The sequence below is a fragment of the Pseudochaenichthys georgianus genome, chromosome 1 (assembly GCF_902827115.2).
Source record: "Pseudochaenichthys georgianus chromosome 1, fPseGeo1.2, whole genome shotgun sequence".
NCBI lineage: Eukaryota > Metazoa > Chordata > Actinopteri > Perciformes > Channichthyidae > Pseudochaenichthys > Pseudochaenichthys georgianus.
Genome location: NC_047503.1, coordinates 17899456 through 17918996, shown reverse-complemented (window position 1 = coordinate 17918996; position 19541 = coordinate 17899456). Strand labels below are relative to the sequence as shown.

At 43.9% G+C, this 19541-nt stretch overlaps 1 protein-coding gene across 2 annotated transcripts; it reads left to right on the top strand.

Annotated features, from left to right (window-relative positions):
- Nucleotides 1–4370: 4370 nt before the first annotated feature.
- Nucleotides 4371–19258, top strand: tekt4 (tektin 4). Of its 2 annotated transcripts, XR_011643847.1 has the most exons (8): nucleotides 4371–5005; nucleotides 9536–9606; nucleotides 9709–9852; nucleotides 9963–10049; nucleotides 10342–10477; nucleotides 12738–12808; nucleotides 17767–17921; nucleotides 18006–18090. XR_011643847.1 is itself a non-coding variant. In XM_034093717.2 (7 exons), the coding sequence occupies exons 1-7, from the start codon at nucleotides 4478–4480 to the stop codon at nucleotides 18217–18219; spliced, it is 1335 nt and encodes a 444-aa protein (XP_033949608.1). In that variant the 3' UTR covers nucleotides 18220–19258. The 2 variants fall into 2 exon arrangements, 1 of the variants encoding a protein (XP_033949608.1); XM_034093717.2 differs by lacking the exon at nucleotides 12738–12808 and having other exon boundaries at nucleotides 4478–5005; nucleotides 18006–19258.
- The last annotated feature ends 283 nt before the right edge of the window (nucleotides 19259–19541 follow it).

The window sequence follows — 19541 nt, the reverse complement described above, 5'->3', positions numbered from 1 at the left end:
TGCTAGCCCCAGGCATGCTATCTCCATGTCTCCCAATTCCCAACCTGGCACCATACGCCTTGGTGGGTTCCGCCTGAAGTCAACCCGTGCTTCTGCCCCAGTTCCTGCTCCTGTCCAGGAGTTGTATTCCGGAACTCGTCTGGCTTATGGAGGTCCATGGAGTATTCAGGCGGCTGCTAAGAGGAGTCGTCGCAAGGCCAGGCTAGCAGCCCACACAGCCATGGTTCCAGACCCAGTTCTGGCCCCAGCAGCCATGGATTCGGCTCCAGAGCCGGCCCATACAGCCATGTTTCCGGCTTCAGAACCGGACCTTACAGCCATGTTTCCGGCTTCAGAACCGACCTTACAGCCATGTTTCCGGCTTCAGAACTGGACCTTACAGCCATGATTCTGTCTTCAATTCCGGCTCCAGAGCCGGCCCATTCAGCCATGTTTCCGGCTCCAGAACCGGACCTTACAGCCATGTTTCCGGCTCCAGAACCGGACCTTACAGCCATGATTCTGGCTTCAATTCCGGCCCCCGCAGCCATGGTTCCAGACCCAGCTCTTGCCCCAGCTGCCATAGTCCCTTCTCTGGTTCCCTCTCTAGTCTCTTCTTGAGTTCCCCCTCTAGTCCTTTCCCTAGTCCCTCCTCAGGTCACTTCTCTAGTCCCATCTCCAGTTCCCTCTCGAGTCCCTTCTCGAGTCCCTTCTCGAGTTCCATCTCTAGTCCCTACTCAAGTCCCTCCTCTAGTCAATTCCCTAGTCCCATCTCTAGTCCCCTCTCCAGTTTCCTCTCAAGTCCCCTCTCGAGTCCCCTCTCCAGTTCCCTCTCGAGTCCCCTCTCCAGGTCCCTCCTCTAGTCCCTCCTCTAGTCCCTCCTCGAGTCCCCTCTCTAGTTCCCCTCGCGAGTCCCCTCTCGAGTTCCCTTTTCTAGTCCCTCCTCTAGTCTCCTCTCGAGTCCCCTCTCGAGTTCCCCCTTGGTTCCCCCTTGGTTCCCCTCTCGAGTCTCCTCTCGAGTCCCCTCTCGAGTCACGTCTCAAGTCCCTACCCAATGTCCTGGTCCGTTGGAGGTTCCGCTGGGGGTCCTACCAATCGTATGTCTGTCCCGTTGGAGGTCCCGCCGTCTACTCTCCTGCCGGGGGGCCTGCCAGCTCCTTGTCCTGTCTCGTTGGAGGTCCCGCCGACTACTCTCCTGCCGGGTGTCCTGCCAACTCTTAGTCCTGTGCCGTTGGAGGCCCCGACGACTACTCTCCTGCCGGGGGTCCTGCCAACCCTTTGTCCTGTCCCGTTGGAGGTCCCGCCGTCTACTCTCCTGCCGGGGGTCCTGCCAACCCTATGTCCTGTCCCGTTGGAGGTCCCGCCGACTGCTCTCCTGCCGGGGGTCCTGCCAACTCTTAGTCCTGTGCCGTTGGAGGCCCCGCCGACTACTCTCCTGCCGGGGGTCCTGTCAACCCTTTGTCCTATCCCGTTGGAGGTCCCGCCGTCTACTCTCCTGCCGGGGGTCCTGCCAGCTCCTTGTCCTGTCTCGTTGGAGGTCCCGCCGACTACTCTCTTGCCGGGGGTCCTGCCAACCCTTTGTCCTGTCTCGTTGGAGGTCCCGCCGTCTACTCTCCTGCCGGGGGTCCTGCCAATCCCGTGTCCTGGTCCTCTTCCGTGGGGGATCCTGCCGAGACCTGTCCCACCAGCTCCGACACCGGGTCCTGCCCGGCCTCCGGCGCTGTCCCGTCAGCGCCTTCCTGCCCGGCCTCCGGAGCTGTCTGGTCTTCGCCCTCGAGCCCGGCCCTCTGAGAGCCGCAGTCTTCACCCTCGATCCCGGCCCCCTGAGAGCCACGGCCTTCGCCCTCGAGCCCGGCCCCCTGACTTTCCCGGCCGCGGCCCTCGCCCTCATGCTCGGCCCCCTGAGTTCGCCCACGGTGGCCTTCGCCCCTCCATAACCCCCACCTTGGACTCTGTCTTGCCCCCGGGCCGTCCGCCCGAGTCCCCCTTCTCGGCTTCTGCCTTGCCCCCGGGCCGTCCGCCCGAGATCCCTTCCGGGTCCTCCGCGGTGCTCCTGGGTTGTCAGCCCAAACCCATCCTCCTGACCCCCTCCACCCACTCTGGTGGCCCTAGTTTTATGATCAGTTCAATGCAACTAATGTCGTCTTAGTGTTATTGCATGATGTTAAAATTGGTGCAATTTCTTCACTCCGCTGGGAAACTGTTCTCATGTCAAGAAGCATCAGATCAGTGCATGCCATGCATCGTCCAATCAGTGAGCGATACAGAGTAAGGGGGCGGGGCGAGTGTCTGAGGATTTCATCGAAGGATGGTCTGGTGGTTCCTCGATTATAGCTCCTCCATTATCGCTCCTCGCTCCTCCGGCAAAAATAAGGCCATCGGGACTACTCAACATGGCGGAGACAAATCAACTTCCGGTGAGACCGAGACCGAGGAGCGAGGAAATTAAAAAAATAAGAAGTGAAACGCAGCCACAGTCTCTTCTCCTAAATCCTTTTGAATTCTCCTATCCACTATTTCTTAACCCTGTGACGTTTCACTCGGAGGTCAAGGAATAGACGATAGGGTTAGACGTTAGGAGCTGATTTTTGGATTATCCGACCGCAACCAGGGAGAACAGAACCACAAAACGACACCCATAACAAGACATACAAAACTAAAAACGTGACAAAACATCAAGATTGTGACAAGTATGACCTTGGCAGGAAGCTACCGTGGGATACAAAAGGTTGAGCTGACCAAACAGTTTTCCTCAGTATAATATCATTTGGTTTTACCATATAAAGTAATATAAGAAATTGCCACTACAAGCGCTACCTGTACCACGATGCAGATCAAAAATAAAAAGTGCAAATAAAACGTGCAAATGAAGAAACACATTCATGTAAGTGTTTTGGGCCGTTGAAGCGTTTGCACGGGTCAGCCACTTTACATAGCACTGTCAAATATCAAAAGTGTGTGTGTGTGTGTGTTCCGTTCTTATGGCCCAACAGTGAGACAATGACCCTATTTCAAATGAAACGGGAACATGAAACAAATGCTTGGAACTCAGTCGGGGTGTTAAGTGCCACTTCTGCTGTGATGGTTTGAACATATGTGTGAGGAGTGTGCTATTTGTGTACCTTTTTTTAGGAAGTGCACTGTATTCTGTTATACTGACTAACACTTTTAAAGTTGTTATTGTAACTACTGTCTTCCTGATTGTAAATGACGTAACGAAGTTGCCTTAATTAAAAAGTATAACACAATTAATGTCATAGTTCAATTAGATAAATAAATACTTTATTTCATGTTATTTTATAATCGTTAAATATGGCATGATTTAATACAGTTTGTTTTACATGTTAAATCGATATGCGTGTGTGTTTCTTGTGCCTAGGAACTAATGTTTGTTCATATGCTGGTACTGCGTGTTTTGCTGTTACACTGTACAACTCAACGTGGGTTGACGTCTTTTTTGAAGCTCTGCTGAAGTCTGTGATAAAGTTTTAATGTGACAAGAAGTCTGTGACAAAGTTATGCAGAAAAGGAACTAAATTCATCTCCTTTCACGACAAGCGGCCAACGAGTTCTCACGGCGTAACGGAAGAGGGAAGGCTACAGGATGAAAACTCCCAAGAAATAAACGCCCGTTTTAAAGAACCGACCTGTGTCTGTGTCGTGAAAAGAGCTACACTGATAGTGGCATTTGCCCTGGTCACAATTTATAAATTCAAAGTGAAGGGTGTGCATTACATACACACAGTCATACACACATAACTGTGACTGAATTTGGTGTGTTGTATGAATGTGTGTTCATGCAGGAAATGAAGTCAGCATGTGCTGAATTGTAACAAAGATTTGATGGAAGTGTGATCTGAATTCTGTAGAAAACAAAACTTAAACCAAATGTCAGTAGTGGCTTCAATAATCCTTACACTCCTAGAGACAAAAACATGGCGCACAATGAAGCCTTCTGCTTGTTCTGGTATTCATCAAAAGGTCTTATAACCTGGAAATGGTGAATGTGTTCAGAAATGTATATTGAGTAATGTGTGTGTATTTTTTTATTACATTACTTTTATTTATGTCATTATTACAAACTCTATTATATTTATCACCTGTGAAGAGGATGTAAGTTCACAGGTTCAGCAAGAATAAAATACATTACAAAGAAGTACAGAGAACAGCAGCAAGCTACAACTACTACTGTACACTAATTAGAGTTTGAGTGGATCCTAGATATTTTTATTATTCATGAGCCATTACTATATAACCTACTATGTATGTAAGACTTAAATAGTTACTAGGGTTGCCATTTAACTTTGGTAACTAGTCACCTGAGCCAACGCTGCTCCTGCCAAGATGAGTAACCAGGCAACACCAAACAAACACACAGCTTGGTCTGCCTCAGGACTTGAGTGGGGACACAAAACTGATACTGCTTTTATAATAACATCGGCTTAATTCACCCGATCTGTTCACGTATTTTTTGTAACTGTAATTTAATTGGCAAATAATGATCTCCGAGGTCTTAGTGTCAAGGCCCCACTATGACAGCAGAGCCGTGGCCCAGGGGGTCCAGGAGAGAGACCTCTCTGTAAAGCCGGATGTCCCGCAGCCATCCTCGGGCTCAGCCACAGCCGGTTACCGCTCCGCTAAATACGGCCCTGCTGAATGGTTCTCCAACTACCACAGCATCCTCCAGCAGGCCGGCACCGAGAGCCACGCAGCCCGGAGCATCCAAAGAGAGTCCAAAGCTCTGCACCAGGACACCGAGGCAGGCACTTTCAAGACCCAGGGTGAGGGGACGCGTCTCCTGGGGGAGAGACTGCATGAGATCCACAGCTGGAAGTCTGAGCTGCAGCGGTACATCGAGCAGCTGCAGGCCGACACAGAGTCACTGCTCTCACTGAAGACGAGGTTGGAGAAGGCGCTGGACGCCTCCGAGACTCCGTATGCCATCTCCACCGATAATCTGAGCTGCAGGGCACGGAGACTGGGACCAGACCTGGTGCGAGACTCCGTGGAAGAGGAGCTGGTGAAGGTGATCATTGGCTTTACGTTGATGTACTGCTGTATAAACTGTATAACACTGACACAGGACATAAGGGTCATTGTCTTTGCATTTAAAAAATATCTCAATATGAATTTGAAATTCAAGCAATAGGCATACTAAGAATAAAATAATATTTGGATAAATTCATAATTAATAGGAGAAATATACCACTGTGAAGTTAGTCTTAGTCTTATTAAATGTGTTGTCTCTGTGTCCACTTAACATCAATTCAAACACCATGACACAATTCCATCAGATTAATGATAAAAACCTAGAGGACATTATACAACTTCTGAAATCCTCCTCCTGCTGCCTTGATATTATTCCAACAGGATTTTTCAAAGATGTTTTGCCTTGCATGGCCCCTCAGATCTACTTCATATAGTAAACAAATCTCTTCACTCAGGTATTTTTCCACAGGCCCTGAAAACTGCAGTCATTAAACCGCTCTTAAAAAAGAAAAATCTAGATGCTTCAGTAATGAACAATTACAGGCCCATATCAAACCTCCCATTTCTAGGTAAAATCATTGAAAAAGTTGTTTTTCAACAGTTGAGTAATTTCTCGCATTTAAATAACTGTTTTGATGTGTTCCAGTCAGGCTTTCGTCCAAACCACAGCACTGAGACTGCTCTTGTAAAGGTCTTTAATGACATCCACTTAAACACAGACTGTGGCAGAACTTCAGTGTTAGTATTATTAGATCTCAGTGCTGCGTTTGACACTGTTGACCACAGCATATTACTAGACCGACTGGAAAACTGGGTGGGACTTTCGGAAACAGTTCTAAATTGGTTTGAATCCTACTTAAAGGACAGAAACAACTTTGTTTCTATAGGTAAATACACATCTGAGTTGACAAATATGACATGTGGGGTACCTCAAGGCTCCATCTTGGGGCCTCTTCTCTTTAACGTCTACATGCTACCACTGGCTCAGATAATGAAGAACAACAAAATAAGTTACCATAACTATGCAGATGACACACAAATATACGTAACAATTTCACCAAGAGACTATGCTCCAATTCAAACACTGAGTAAGTGCATTGAACAAATCAATGACTGGATGTGTCAGAACTTTCTCCAATTAAACTCCAGTTTTTGGAGCCAAGGCAGAACGTATAAAATGTAGCGCTGAGCTTCAGTCTGCATTGTTCAAAACAACAGAAGTCTTTACACTGGCTTCCTGTGTGTCAAAGAATATATTTCAAAATACTGCTGCTGGTTTTTAAAGCACTGAATGGTTTTGGCCCAAAATCCATTTTTGACCTCCTGCTAAATTATGAACCATCCAGATCTCTCAGGTCTTCAGGGACTGGTCAGCTTTCTGTCCCCAGAGTCAGAACTAAACATGGTAAAGCAGCGTTCAGTTATTATGCTCCAAATATCTGGAACAAACTCCCAGAAACCTGCAGGTCCGCTGCAACTCTGACTACTTTTAAATCCAGGCTGAAGACTTTTCTTTTTGTCGCTGCTTTTAATTGAACTATTCATATCTTAGACTGCACTGTAACTTTTATCCATGTATTTTTTCTTTTAATGTTTATTTTATTAGCTTTTCTTTTTAATGACTGATTTTAAATGCGTTTTTCTTAATGTCTTTCATTTTTTGTAAAGCACTTTGAATTGCCTTGTGTTGAAAAGTGCTATATAAATAAACTTGCCTTGCCTTGCATGATTGTCCATAGTTAATCGCGATTAATCGCAAATTAATCACACTTTTTTTATCTGTTCTAAATGTACCTTAGAGGAATATTTTTCAAGTTTTTAATACTCTTATCAACATATGAGTGGACAAATATGCTTTATTCTAATGTTTATTATCAATAGAACAATGACAAATATTCTCATGAATATTAAACACAGCAACCTCTGAACATTACAAATATCCGCTTCAATTCAACCTGGAACCTCTCTCATACAATACAATAATACAATACAATACAAAGTGTGTGTGTGTGTGTGTGTGTGTGTGTGTGTGTGTGTGTGTGTGTGTGTGTGTGTGTGTGTGTGTGTGTGTGTGTGTGTGTGTGTGTGTGTGTGTGTGTGTGTGTGTGTGTGTGTGTGTGTGTGTGTGTGTGTGTGTGTGTGTGTGTGTGTGTGTGTGTGCGTGCGTGCGTGCGTGTGTGTGTGATGGATCGTTGGAGCTGCAACTCAAGGGATATGCTCGAACGGGAGCTGCCTGGACGCTGCAATCATGTTGATCCGTGCTGAGTGTGCTGACTTTTCGTACAATGTCCCACTGTCTGGCTACTTGCATAAAGTCAAGTGCTCGGCGCAGTTGTGGCAAAATGTCGCTCCTCTGTTTTCATTTAAACAGCTCCTTATATCCGTTAGCCCAGCTAGCTAGCATCAGATGCTAACAACAACAATACACATAAGGTCACGTGAGCTCTCGCTCGAGCCACACATACACACACCCTCCCGGTCCTCCCAATAGCCAGTCGGTGCCTGCCGGTGAGCGTGGAAGTGTGGTCTGCCGCAAGCGGACGGCAGGAGCGGAGCTGTCAGCATCAGCTTGTAGATGGTATTTTAAACTCGATGCGCTCTGAAACTACGGGGCGGCCGAGGACAAAAAATACACATGTGTTAATCACGTTAAAATAATTAGTAGCGTTAATTTTTTTTGCGTGTTAATTTGACAGCCCTAACTAAAATAGATTTATATTTTCCAAAATCACATTGGTTTCTCATACAGCATCTCTGTATAGGATGTGTATTCAACGGCTTGTTGGAGTTCCTGCCCCCCCCCTCCTATGAGCCCAGTGGCCGTCTGCGAGAAAGTGAGACACAGCGAAACCCACCCCGAACGCACACACCCGCAGCCTGGCTGGGAGTTTGTGTGTGTGCTCACACACCGACTCTCGGCTTCGCCGCGTCCCGCTGTCTCAGGGAGGAGAAATCGGCGGAGCTGAGAAAAGATTGAGTGTGTGTGTGTGTGTGTGTGTGTGTGTGTGTGTGTGTGTGTGTGTGTGTGTGTGTGTGTGTGTGTGTGTGAGTAAGTAACTCAGTAACTTAACGACTCCGCGGACCAATCCACGGACTTAACGACTCCGCGGACGTAACGTAACGGCTCCACGGATTGGTCCATTTGGGTATGGGCACGTCACTGTACCCAGGAAGAAAAAGAGAAATCTCCAACGAGGCGTTCTGGGGCAGCATAGACAGGTCTTTTCTGTGTTAGAGTTTTACTCGCTACAGGGTGTACTTTGAGGGTTTGTGACTTTGCAGACCGTTTACATGCATAAAAACCTTCATAACACACAAGGGGACGGGTAATAACTGGAAAAGCATGACATGGGACCTTTAATAGATTCAATGTCTTGTGACCCGATGACCTGATTACTGTTGAGAAATGTAAGCAGTTTCTCTATTGTAAAGTCTAATTTCCTTTCAGTGGCTTTCACGTCATGTGACCCAATGACTTAATATCAATGTAACATTCGTGTACAACACTGGAAGAGTACACACCTCTTTTTATAGGATTTTTTAAATTTTATACGAAGATTATTTTGAATTTTCAGCAGATTCTTTATTGAAAAATCGCATGTCCTTTCCTATGTAGTATAACACTGAATCATGAGCCCTTTGAACCCCAAATCAATGCATAATTGTATACACTGTCCATGTGGGAGTACATATTATTACAGGATGTCTCAGAATATCAGAATCAGAATACCTTTATTCGTCCCACAGAGGGGACATTTACGATTTTTACAAGAGCCAAAGGTAGCTTAAAGGTGGGGTAGGTAAGTTTCAGAAACCGGCTCGAGATACACTTTTTGTTATATTCCATGGAATGCTCTTAACATCCCGATAGCAATGAATATCTTAAGTGCTTTGACAAAAAATCCATAAAAAAATGTCATCTGTAGAAGCCGTAATACTGTAAAAAGTACAACGGCCTACCTGCCTGTCAGCCTTCCATCGGGGCACAAACTTATCTCGTGCCCTCATTGGTCATGTGCGCGTTCGTCTGTGTTGGAGGAGGGGCTCTATAAGGAAGTGGCAGATTTTCCCCGGTTGTGTATTTTCAAATTCTAGCGATCTCGAGTCGGTTTCTCAAACTTACCTACCCCACCTTTAATATGTATATCACTCAAGAAGCATGCAAAAGATACAAAACTAGAAATTACACAATTTACAAGCGATATAGCAGCCAGGTGAAAGTATACCGGTTAGCACCGTCTGAAGTCCACCACCAGCTCTTTTTTATTCCTTGTCTTAAATTATATTGAATGTATATTTAGCTTCTGAACCATTGGTCAGACATAAGAACATTGAGATTTAGAGTTCTTTTTCAGTTTTTCTATTTTTATATTGATCAAATAATTTATCTAACAATGAGAAAGTAACCTTCAGAGAGAGCACCAATAAAATGCTGGCTCTGTTGTGCTCCACAGTAATATTCTCCGGATCAAGTGTCTATTAGTGAGTTTTGTGTCAGAGGAGAACAGCACCAGCAGAGGGCTCACTAGAATAAACACTAAATTGTGTGTGACTGTGTATTTTGCAGGAAGTGGACTTGATCAGAAGTGTCCAGGCTCTTCTGAAGAGAACTACAGCTCAAGTTGTCAGTCAGATCAAGTGAGTGTAACATCCCAACATAAAAATACAAATGTAAAAGGCCCTTTTTTAGTTTAAAGCTCACACTAAATATCCCTGGGTTTGTGTCTCTGTGTGTGTCAGGATGAACCGAGAGGTAAAGCAGACGTTGGAGATGGATTGGTCTGACAAGTACCAGGCATACAACTTTGATGACCACAGTGGAAGACACAGTAACATGAGCACAGACACACGGCACCACCCAAGCTCAGCCACCTTCCAGGACCAGTGAGTCCTTGTTTGCGTATGACTGTGTATCATCATCACATCTTAGAAACAGATCAAAAGAGAAACATTGTGAATAACTATCATGCAATGTGTCATTTGTTCTTCTGCAGAGTGTGTAACTGCACATCGTGGACAAAGTTTACACAGGACAACCTGAACAAGGCCCAGCAGGAAGAACAAACCACCCACAGTCTCAGGTTGGGTTGTGTTTCCTTGTGTCAGAAAAACTATTTGTGGACAGTGAAAAAAAACACCTGTTTGTTCTTATCGTTGTAAGAATTCTCTCGAACACTGGTAAACGTTTAACTATTATCTAAGCAACAATAAGAAAAACTTTGGTTGATTCCAGAAATCTGAATGATAGGCTACTTACAAATAGTCATAGATACATGCAAAAATAAGACATTTGTTTGTATATATTTTCCTCAATAGGCCCATTGTTATACATTAATGAAGATAAATATAGTGATGCTGGTGTGTGTGTGACAGGCTGCTGGTGGAGCAGGTGCTGCAGGACACCATTGAAGATCTGGAATTCCAGTGCTCCAGTGTGGACCGAGCCTTCAGCCGGCGCGTTCAGGAGCTGATCGAGGCCAAGACCCAGATGGAGACCAAGCTAGCACAGGTAGAGAAACAGACCAACACACAGACTGACAGTGTGACTCATTGTCTAAAGCAGGGGTTCCCAACCTTTATTGTGCCAAGGACCAGCAGATCCATTAAAAAAAAAAATCGCGGACCGGTTGTCAATTTTAACTGATTTTAAAGGGAAATGGAAACACTTTTCAAACTGCTTTCCATGCGACAATATTACCATTAGGAAATGTATTTATCTAGTCTATTTCCAATGTAAACGATCGAGATACGCGAATTTACTTTTTGAAATACGTGCCTAATGACCATGGGCGCTTCCATTGCTCCGGGACTTTTCCAGTGACGTCACTGATTGGGTACGGCTTCCTGGGCCAAAGCTCAATAACAAACAACATGGCGTGCAATGCACCAGTAGTTTACATTACAAGAAAACGGTCGTCGTCAGGAGTTTATTGTATTGCCCCAGGCTGCACAAATGGATTTTATACAAAGAAGGAAGAAGTACATTTCCATAGGCTGCCACTAAAGGATGAGAAGCTGCTCAAAGTCCAGTCTGGATGCCTGGTTCAATACAAAACATTGGATTTGAAGCCAGGATCTGTTCCCACAATATTCGATTTCTCAACGTATGCAGTCGGGAACACCGACCGTCCCAGCACGTCGGCCGCGCAAGACAATGACAGTGTCAACAAACGTGAAGTTCGAGCCACCAAACGAGTTGCTTCAGCTGCCGAGAGAGAGGTACATTTCAGCACTACCAGATTACTAGCTCACACATGTATTTACTGACACAGTGTGACCTTATTAATTAACGCAATCGCGTCCAAACTAAATGGTAGCTATTATTATGACGCACAATAGAGAATTGGGGGTGTTCTATAGCTCAACTAATTAAACTGGCATACACACGCTCATCTGTCGAAAACAGCCCTAAAAAGGCTAGTATTGCTATTGATGGATGGTATTGCAGGACCCAGAGCGCACGGAGCACAGAGCGGACAGCAGATAACGGAATTGCAGTTGTATTGCTTATAGATTATCAGAACATTTCAAAGGGGACACAGCCCCATTGGATATTAACCAGTGGTGAAAGTGTGCCGGTCCTACCCAGTCCTTAGTACCGGTAAGAGATTTCCAGGCGGTCCGGAGGACCAGGAAGAATTGACAGCTCCACCCGTGGAATTTATACTACGAAGGGAAGATATTTTGGTTTGGATTACTGGTCTGGGGGAAGCTCGCGAGTGTGTGTTTGTGTATACGTGTGTGTGTGTTTGTGCATGTTTGCGTTTGTGCGTATTGTGTTTGTTTCCCGGGGAAAACACTCACGAGAAACACCGGCTGTTGTTAAACCTTCAGTGACGTTAAATTACTCCGTTCTCCGCTTGTAATTATGCCGTTACAAGCTTCAAAGTTGTATTTATCACCTGAATTTGCCGAAACAAGTTTAATATTCTGAAAGCTAAGACTTTGTTTAATTGAAATCAGATGAAAACAAACTGTCACGGACCCTGCCGTGTTATCTATGATTACTATACACCGTACATTCATAATGTCAGCCGGAGGGAGGGGGGCGGCGCTGCTGGAAGAGCAGATTGCGAGGGAGAGGTGCCTGTCTTCGTCCCTTTACAAGCTTAAAAAATGTATTTATCGTGTGATTTTGGAAATAAAAGTTTCATATTCTGAAAGCCAAGACTTTGTTTGTTTAAAATCAAATAAAACACCGGAACCCCGAAAAAATAGTTTTTTTACGCAAATCCACGTTTATTTTGAAATGAGCCGTTGAGACTTCCGACTGATTTCGATAGAGCGGGTATTTGCTTTTTCACACTTGATCAGAACAGCGGGAGGAGAAAGGAATAGAGTGACTGAATGACAGGTAGAAAATTAGGCTACGTGGTAATTAAAGCAAAAATGCAAACGACGATTCTTCAGATGTTTAAGAGAAAGGAGAGAGATGAAGAAACTCAGAATGTGCTTAAAATTAGAAAAACAACGCCCACAGATGACACAGGTGATGATGCTTATTTAGCCCAGAGAATGAACCTGGCCATGATGTATAATAAGTTAGCTAACTAGCAAACTGTATATCTTAAATATAAACATTAAATATTTTTGCTTTGATATCTTCTATTTTAATCTGCACATTGTTGCATACATTTTGAGACATTTTATTTTATTAGTATTTTAATTTATGTAACCAATATTCTGAAAATTCTAAGAAAGACAGAGACTTGTACATTTTTGACTGTCTGCTGAATTTAGTTATACATTTGTATTCTAATGTATAACAGTTGAGGCCCAGGGGAGGAAGAGGAGACTCAGCCAGAAGAAGTGGCAGCAGGTCCCTCAGAAGCCACCACAGGTGATGCTAGCCCTACTGCATACCCTTCTATATGGAAAGAAGAACAATATGAACAGTTCAAACAGAAACATGAATGGATGTATGCTCACAATGCCATGATGTGAAGGATCTAGGTGTCATGGCACCCCGTGGTGTTAATATTGCTATTCAGTGGGCTGATGGAAAGATAATCCCAGCTGGTCAATCAAGGGATGTCCAGCTTTCATCACTGCGCAAAAAAATCCGTGAGCACAAGAACTCTGCAGCACATAATGAAGCAGTCAAGATTCTTCAGACAGCAAAGAAAGATATTCTTATGAACATGAACGTGAGTAGTCAGGAGTCTTTGTTTGAGTCTACTGCCAAGGTATTCATGACAGCCTATGTGGCCAAGAACAACAAGCCTTTCACAGACTTTGAGAGTCTGATTGACCTGCAGCATGAACATTCTGCTGATTTAGGGCGTGTTTTGCATAGCAAAACTGTCTGTGTTGACATAATTGAGCATGTGTCATCACAGATGAAAAAGGAACTTCTAAAAAACATAATAGAGACCAAGAGCAAAATCACAGTATTGGCTGATGAGTCAACCAGTGTTGGACACAAATCAACACTAATTGTGTTCCTGAAGGCTAGTGTTGATGGAGACATGGAGCCCATTGTCTTTCCATTGGACCTGGTTGAGCTGGATAGTATGTCTGCTGCTCATATCAAGGAACAGATTATGGGTTGCTTGCTTAAAAATGGCTTCACTGTTGAGTTGCTGAGAGAAATCCTCATTGGATTTTGCAGTGATGGGGCCAGTGTCATGCTGGGAGTGAAGTCAGGTGTTGGGAAGTTGCTCCAGGATGACTTGCAGGCATCATACTATGGCACTGCCTTAATCACAAACTGGAGCTTGCTGTTGACCAGGCACTGGATGTGACAGGGGGAACAAAGGACTTCCAGGCATTCATGGACAGCCTATATTCATTATATAGCCAGTTTGTGTTCAGGGATTCATGAAGCTGGGGGCGGGAGGAGAACAATATGAACCAATGAAGGTTGGGGTAGCATTATAGTACCTGCAAGAAATTCAAACCACTTTCACCCCTGATATTAACCTATGGATTAACTACATCATCGTTTTTATCGTTGTAATGCCATTGAAGACCAGTTTAGACCAGACAATGAGGAAGGTAAGCCGTTAGCCTGGCGTATGTTAGTACCTAGCGCCACTTGTTTTGATGTACGTTTTTGTGGATAACCTCGCGAGTTTGTATCTTTCAGTGTTGAGGTGGGCACCGTTAGATTCTGTGTCTCCTTGCGATCATAAACGATGTGTTGGATGTGCGGCTAGGATAAGTAATAAGGGAGCTAGGAGTGATTTTCGGTGCAGTAATAGGTTAGCATTTTCGCTCGGGGCTAATTCAGAGGCTCACTGTTAGCATTGTGTTTTTTTAATTTTTTTATTCCGGATCGTATGCCACTCTATTCGACCGAATCGGTTCATAAGCATAGGCCATGGGATGCCTGGTAACTGCAGATGCTTCCACATCAATGTCATCTCCCGACGAATAGTCAAATTCATCGTTCAAAACGTCGATCTCATTGCAAAATCCCTCCATCGCTGCCATATCTGCTACGTTGTGTTGACTTCAGGTGGAGCGAAAACACAGCCAGTGATGTCACCATTTGGGACTCCCCTAATGGCGGCGGCCTGGTCCCGGAATTCCCCACCCGGCCGGCGGATAATTAATTTTCTTTTGGCGAGTAATATCATATACAATAAATATTACAATCAATATCCATTGTAAAATGAATAAACTACCGGAATATTATAACTGTAATTGGTGTTTCCTTTCCCCTTTAATATACTCACCACCAGCATGTAGCAACAGAGGCTAATTGTATGTAACAGCCTGAACAAATACTAGAACAATATGCATCCAAAACGTAAAACCAAAAAAATCGACTTTATTCAGTTTTTGAACCAAAACGGGAAAACAGATAAATCAACGTTTTGGTTTTGTTTGTATGATTTACGGATAATCCAGTGAATGCTGGGAAAACGAGGAGAAGACGCATTATGAAGGAGATTAAGATTAAACTAATTTATTATGGGAACACCCGCATATAGGCTACCTATGGAGTTAGCCAGATGGGTGTAAATTACTGTTCATGGTCTTTTGAAAACAAATGCCGGTGTCGGACAGACACACCGAACACACAGGGCTGAGCTGAGCAGAGCACATACACACACAAACATCATGCGCCTTGGTGACCGGACATCTCCTTCATAAAACTAATAAAAGTGGGAGTAATCGGGCAGTTCGATGTGTGTAGAGATGTGTGTAGAGGTGTGTGTGTTAACACGTAGCAGCCTGCAGTCACTCTTAAACTGTTCTGATGAAGGTAAACACAGCTAAGGCGGTGCGTAAAAAGGCAGCTGGTGCTGCACTTCTCAGAGGCGGAGTATACGTCCTGCTGCCTCCTGATGCTGCAGCCATTTCATGAAGTGAAGGAGGTTTTCCTTCTATAACACAGCTGCGGGCAGCAGATACCGTGAGAGTCCCGGACATGAATTCATAGATCAAGGCAGACTGGTTTACTCTCCTGTTTTGCAAATCCGGTGCTTAAACAAATAGCTCTACACCCCTGGCCGGCATGTCCTTAAAATGAAGTCCGAGAAATATATCTCAAATAATGTATGTACTGCCATTTCCCCACATAAACATAACCGTCTGCAATCAAACGGTTGTCTCCTGTGCACTTCTCTTCCTACTTGGCGCACCGGTAACTTTCTCGTGCGCACAAGAGGCTGAGCCGCCGAATCCCTCGGAACATCATAAAAGCCATTTTCAACGGTTTTCTGGTGGAAGATTAACTAGGCTACTGGATTAAATAATATGACTGGTATAGGTGCGAACATTTAAAAAAAATATGATAAAAATGTGTTATATATTTATAATTCTGCAAATATTACGATAAACTAGGGCTGTGCGATTATGGCAAAAATCATAATCACGATTATTTGGGTCAATAATTGATATCACGATTATTTTGACGATTATTCATTGACCATTTATTGAACTTTAAAACAAATAATATTTTACCAATAAACAAGATCAACAAATATGTTGGAGCACACTTCCAAAACCATACTAAACATATATTATTAATAAATAAAAATAAATTAGACCAAAATAAATTAAATCAAATATGTTGCAGTGCACTGTCACAACCTACTGAAAACTCCTTAAGATATAGCCAACATTTTGGTAAAACATATTCAACATATTCCACTCAGTTAAACGTTGAAGGCTGGCCAACCGTCATGGTCCAGAAGTAACAGGAAATAAATGTTGAACTACAATTTAAGACCAAATAAAAATGTTTAGGCCACCATGGCAAATGCTGGTAGGGCTGCTCATGTCATCTCTTAAAGATGTTTTGCAAGAAACACCAGCCTGTTTACATGGTCTGGTTTCAGAGATGAGCGCAGGCAGGTGACAAGCCACCTGTACTGAAGACCCTCAGCTACGCCCCGACACATGGGGTGACGCCGGCCAATCACAAAGCTTTGATGCGTTCAAGTGCATTATTCTGGCACAGGAAGATTATGTTACAGGACATTAACGATAAAACAGAATATTGTTGTTCTATTTTTAGACACATCTCGCGATCGACTGGTTGGGCACCCCTGGGCTAGACCATAGGTCTGTTGTGGTAGCAAAGTAGTCAGCTGAAGCCACATCTCTCTCAACTTCCCCACGGCATTTGTCATATAGTGCAGGCAGCGCAGACCTGCTGAAATAATACCGAGACGGCATCGCGTCACGCTTGTCCAACGTGTTGACAAGTTGCTTGAAGCCCTGGTTGCTAACAGTGCTAACTGGGCACATATCTTTAGCGATGTGAAATGTAATGACAAAGTACTTGCAAATAGTGGAAATAGTTTTACCCTTCTTTTTAACGAGTTGCTGCTCTTGTTCTGACAGCTTCGCTTGCGCTGAACACTCACAACACATGTCACTCCCACGTGGCCGAGTGGGCTTTTAGGGAGGGGCGAAAGCGCACCCAACAAAATAATTGTATTTTGTCAATTATGCTGTTTTCATAATCGTCGCAAGCCATAATCGTAATCGCGATTAAAATACGATTAATTGCACAGCCCTACGATAAACTCACAGCTATTTCACGGCCTGGCAGTAACACCTGGGAACCCCTGGTCTAAAGGTCCCCTATTATGCAAAATGCACTTTTTGATGTATTTTATACATAAATATGTGTCCCCGGTGTGTCAGGAGACTCACAAAGTGTCAGAAAATAAAACCCTCTCTTTTCCTCCTTACCCACATCTCTAAAAATGGGGGTACAACGGAGCTGATCCAGATTTGCTGCGGTCATGACGTAATATCTGAAATGTGGGCTGGCTTTACGCCTATGGCCCTATCAGAAACGTTGCTGTGTCAGAAACAATGCGCGATGTGTTTTGGAACTAATACGGGCTGTGTTTACATTAGCAAGCATTGCTAACACTGTACTGGAGACTGGAGAGAGTATGTGTAAATAAGCAAGATATAAAAAGGAACTCACCTTGTGGTAAACCCGTGAGAGAAAAAGCATTTGAGCTCCATACTGTTTCAGAAATAATCCTTGATGTGGTTTTGAACACGATATGGCATTTAATCAAGGCAGCATTTAGCATAGCATCTGCCGGTAGAATTCTCCTGCATGAGCAGGCATAAGATCCCCCCCCCCTCTTTTCTTTTCTTTTTCGAATAGTTTTACATTTAAATCTACGGACCCAGAATCAGCACTTCTCTAACAGGGCTGAAATAGAGGGGTATGAGGCATGGCTAGAATGGGTGATCTGTTTGGTATTTTGAGCAAAACACTTCAGAGACATGTTTTTTATATATCTGAGACCTATAATATATGCCTACAAATAGTATTATAGGAGACCTTTAATATCTCTTTTGTGGTGGTGTGTGTAGGTCTTGGAGCAGATTGGGGCCCAGGAGAGGAACATTGTGTTGCTGCAGCAAGCCATCCACAACAAAGAGGCTCCACTGAGAGTAGCCCAGTCCAGACTTTACCTCCGCTCCCTCAGACCCAACATGGAGCTCTGTAGAGATCAGCCCCAGTTCAGGTAAACTAACAATGCACACTGCAGAGTCTCATTCGATATGTGTCCTCTTCCCCCTCTTAATTTGGTTTGCTACTGTGTTTGCAGTTTGGAAGGGGAGGTGAGGCAGATTGATGCCACTGTGGCGACCCTGCAGCAGCAGCTGAGTGAGGCCAGACGCTCCCTGTCCCACCTGGAAGAGTCACGCATCACCCTCGAGAAGGACATTAACTGCAAAACCCACTCACTGTTCATCGAGAGAGACAAGTGCATGACCCACCGAAAACGATACCCCGCGGCCTCCAAACTGTTAGGATACTGAAAGCAATGACTCGGAGTGTTTTTGTGAAATGTAGCAATTTTGTTGTTTTTCAAATGTTACCATCCTGGATTATATTGTCTGTTTTTTTCTGTGTTGTGAGGATCAGTAAAACAAAATTAAAACAAGAAAGCCTGAACATTGATTATTATTAACAACACATTTAAAAGTATTTAAATTCACAAAATCACTAATACTGACAACTATCAACAATGTGCTGAATTCATTTTTGTGTAATAAGGAAAACCATACTGCAGCGTTGCTTACTGATCTCCATATACACTGTTGTACTGATACGTTTTACAGCATTTCTTACACAAAATTATTAACTAAACATAATACAGTCACAATGTAAAGGGAAGAAGGCTTTGAAGTCCTTAAAGTTTAACAGTCAAGTTTAATATACAATATAAACAGGGTACAAGGCAGTTGTGAAAGATGTACTCAGAAACTGTATTTACATTCTTTTAAATGGTTCTCTTGTAGCATTTACTGTATACAAAATATCCACTCCATGAGAGGGAGCTCTTGAGCCTCAATATATTGTCTCATGTCACATTTCATTACAGTGAGCTGCTTGTCTTTAATGTAGGTATATTTTATAGGTTAAAAAATCTTCATGTTAAAATCTTCAATCACACAGATTAAGATGTAACCCATTGTTTTACGTTAGTAGCACAGTTATTGATATGTGTATGAAATGTGTGTTGTTTTAGATGAGCTACCTGTTGTTATCCATTTTTTTCTTCTGCTGAACCGCACTTAAATCTAGTGATGAAGAACGTCAAGATTTCTAAAGCCATCAGTCAACAAAAGAAGAATTGAAAAGAAGCATCTAAACTTTTTACAATTGACATAAATCACACTTGAATTGTATTTTTGAATGCACATTTAGTTTTAGGGTCTGTTTTTTATCGTCAAAGCATTCTAGTGTCATCTTTAGGAATACGTGCTACGTGTTGTTCCTTTTTTTTTAAAATATGGAGCTCCATCCATCTCTATTCTTAGAGAGCTTCCTCCATGTTAGGAGGTGCCACGACTGAGGATGTTACGAAACTGAACTTTGTGCAAAGAGAAAGAAGAGTTCAGACAGGCTCCATTCTTACTGCGCAGCACATAGTATTTATGTCATGACACCACCAACTGTGGGCATGGGACGGTGCCAGCACTGTGTGTGTGTGTGTGTGTGTGTGTGTGTGTGTGTGTGTGTGTGTGTGTGTGTGTGTGTGTGTGTGTGTGTGTGTGTGTGTGTGTGTGTGTGTGTGTGTGTGTGTGTGTGTGTGTGTGTGTGTGTATGTGTGTGTGTGTGTGTGTGTGTGTGTGTG

What these genes read in the sequence shown, in the direction of transcription:
- tekt4 (XM_034093717.2), top strand. Translation starts at nt 4,478, where the DNA reads ATGATCTCCGAGGTCTTAGTGTCAAGGCCCCACTATGACAGCAGAGCC. An exon ending in TGGAAGAGGAGCTGGTGAAG is followed by an intron (nt 5,006 to 9,535) that starts GTGATCATTGGC and finishes TGTATTTTGCAG; the next exon opens with GAAGTGGACTTGATCAGAAG. An exon ending in AGAGATCAGCCCCAGTTCAG is followed by an intron (nt 17,922 to 18,005) that starts GTAAACTAACAA and finishes CTGTGTTTGCAG; the next exon opens with TTTGGAAGGGGAGGTGAGGC.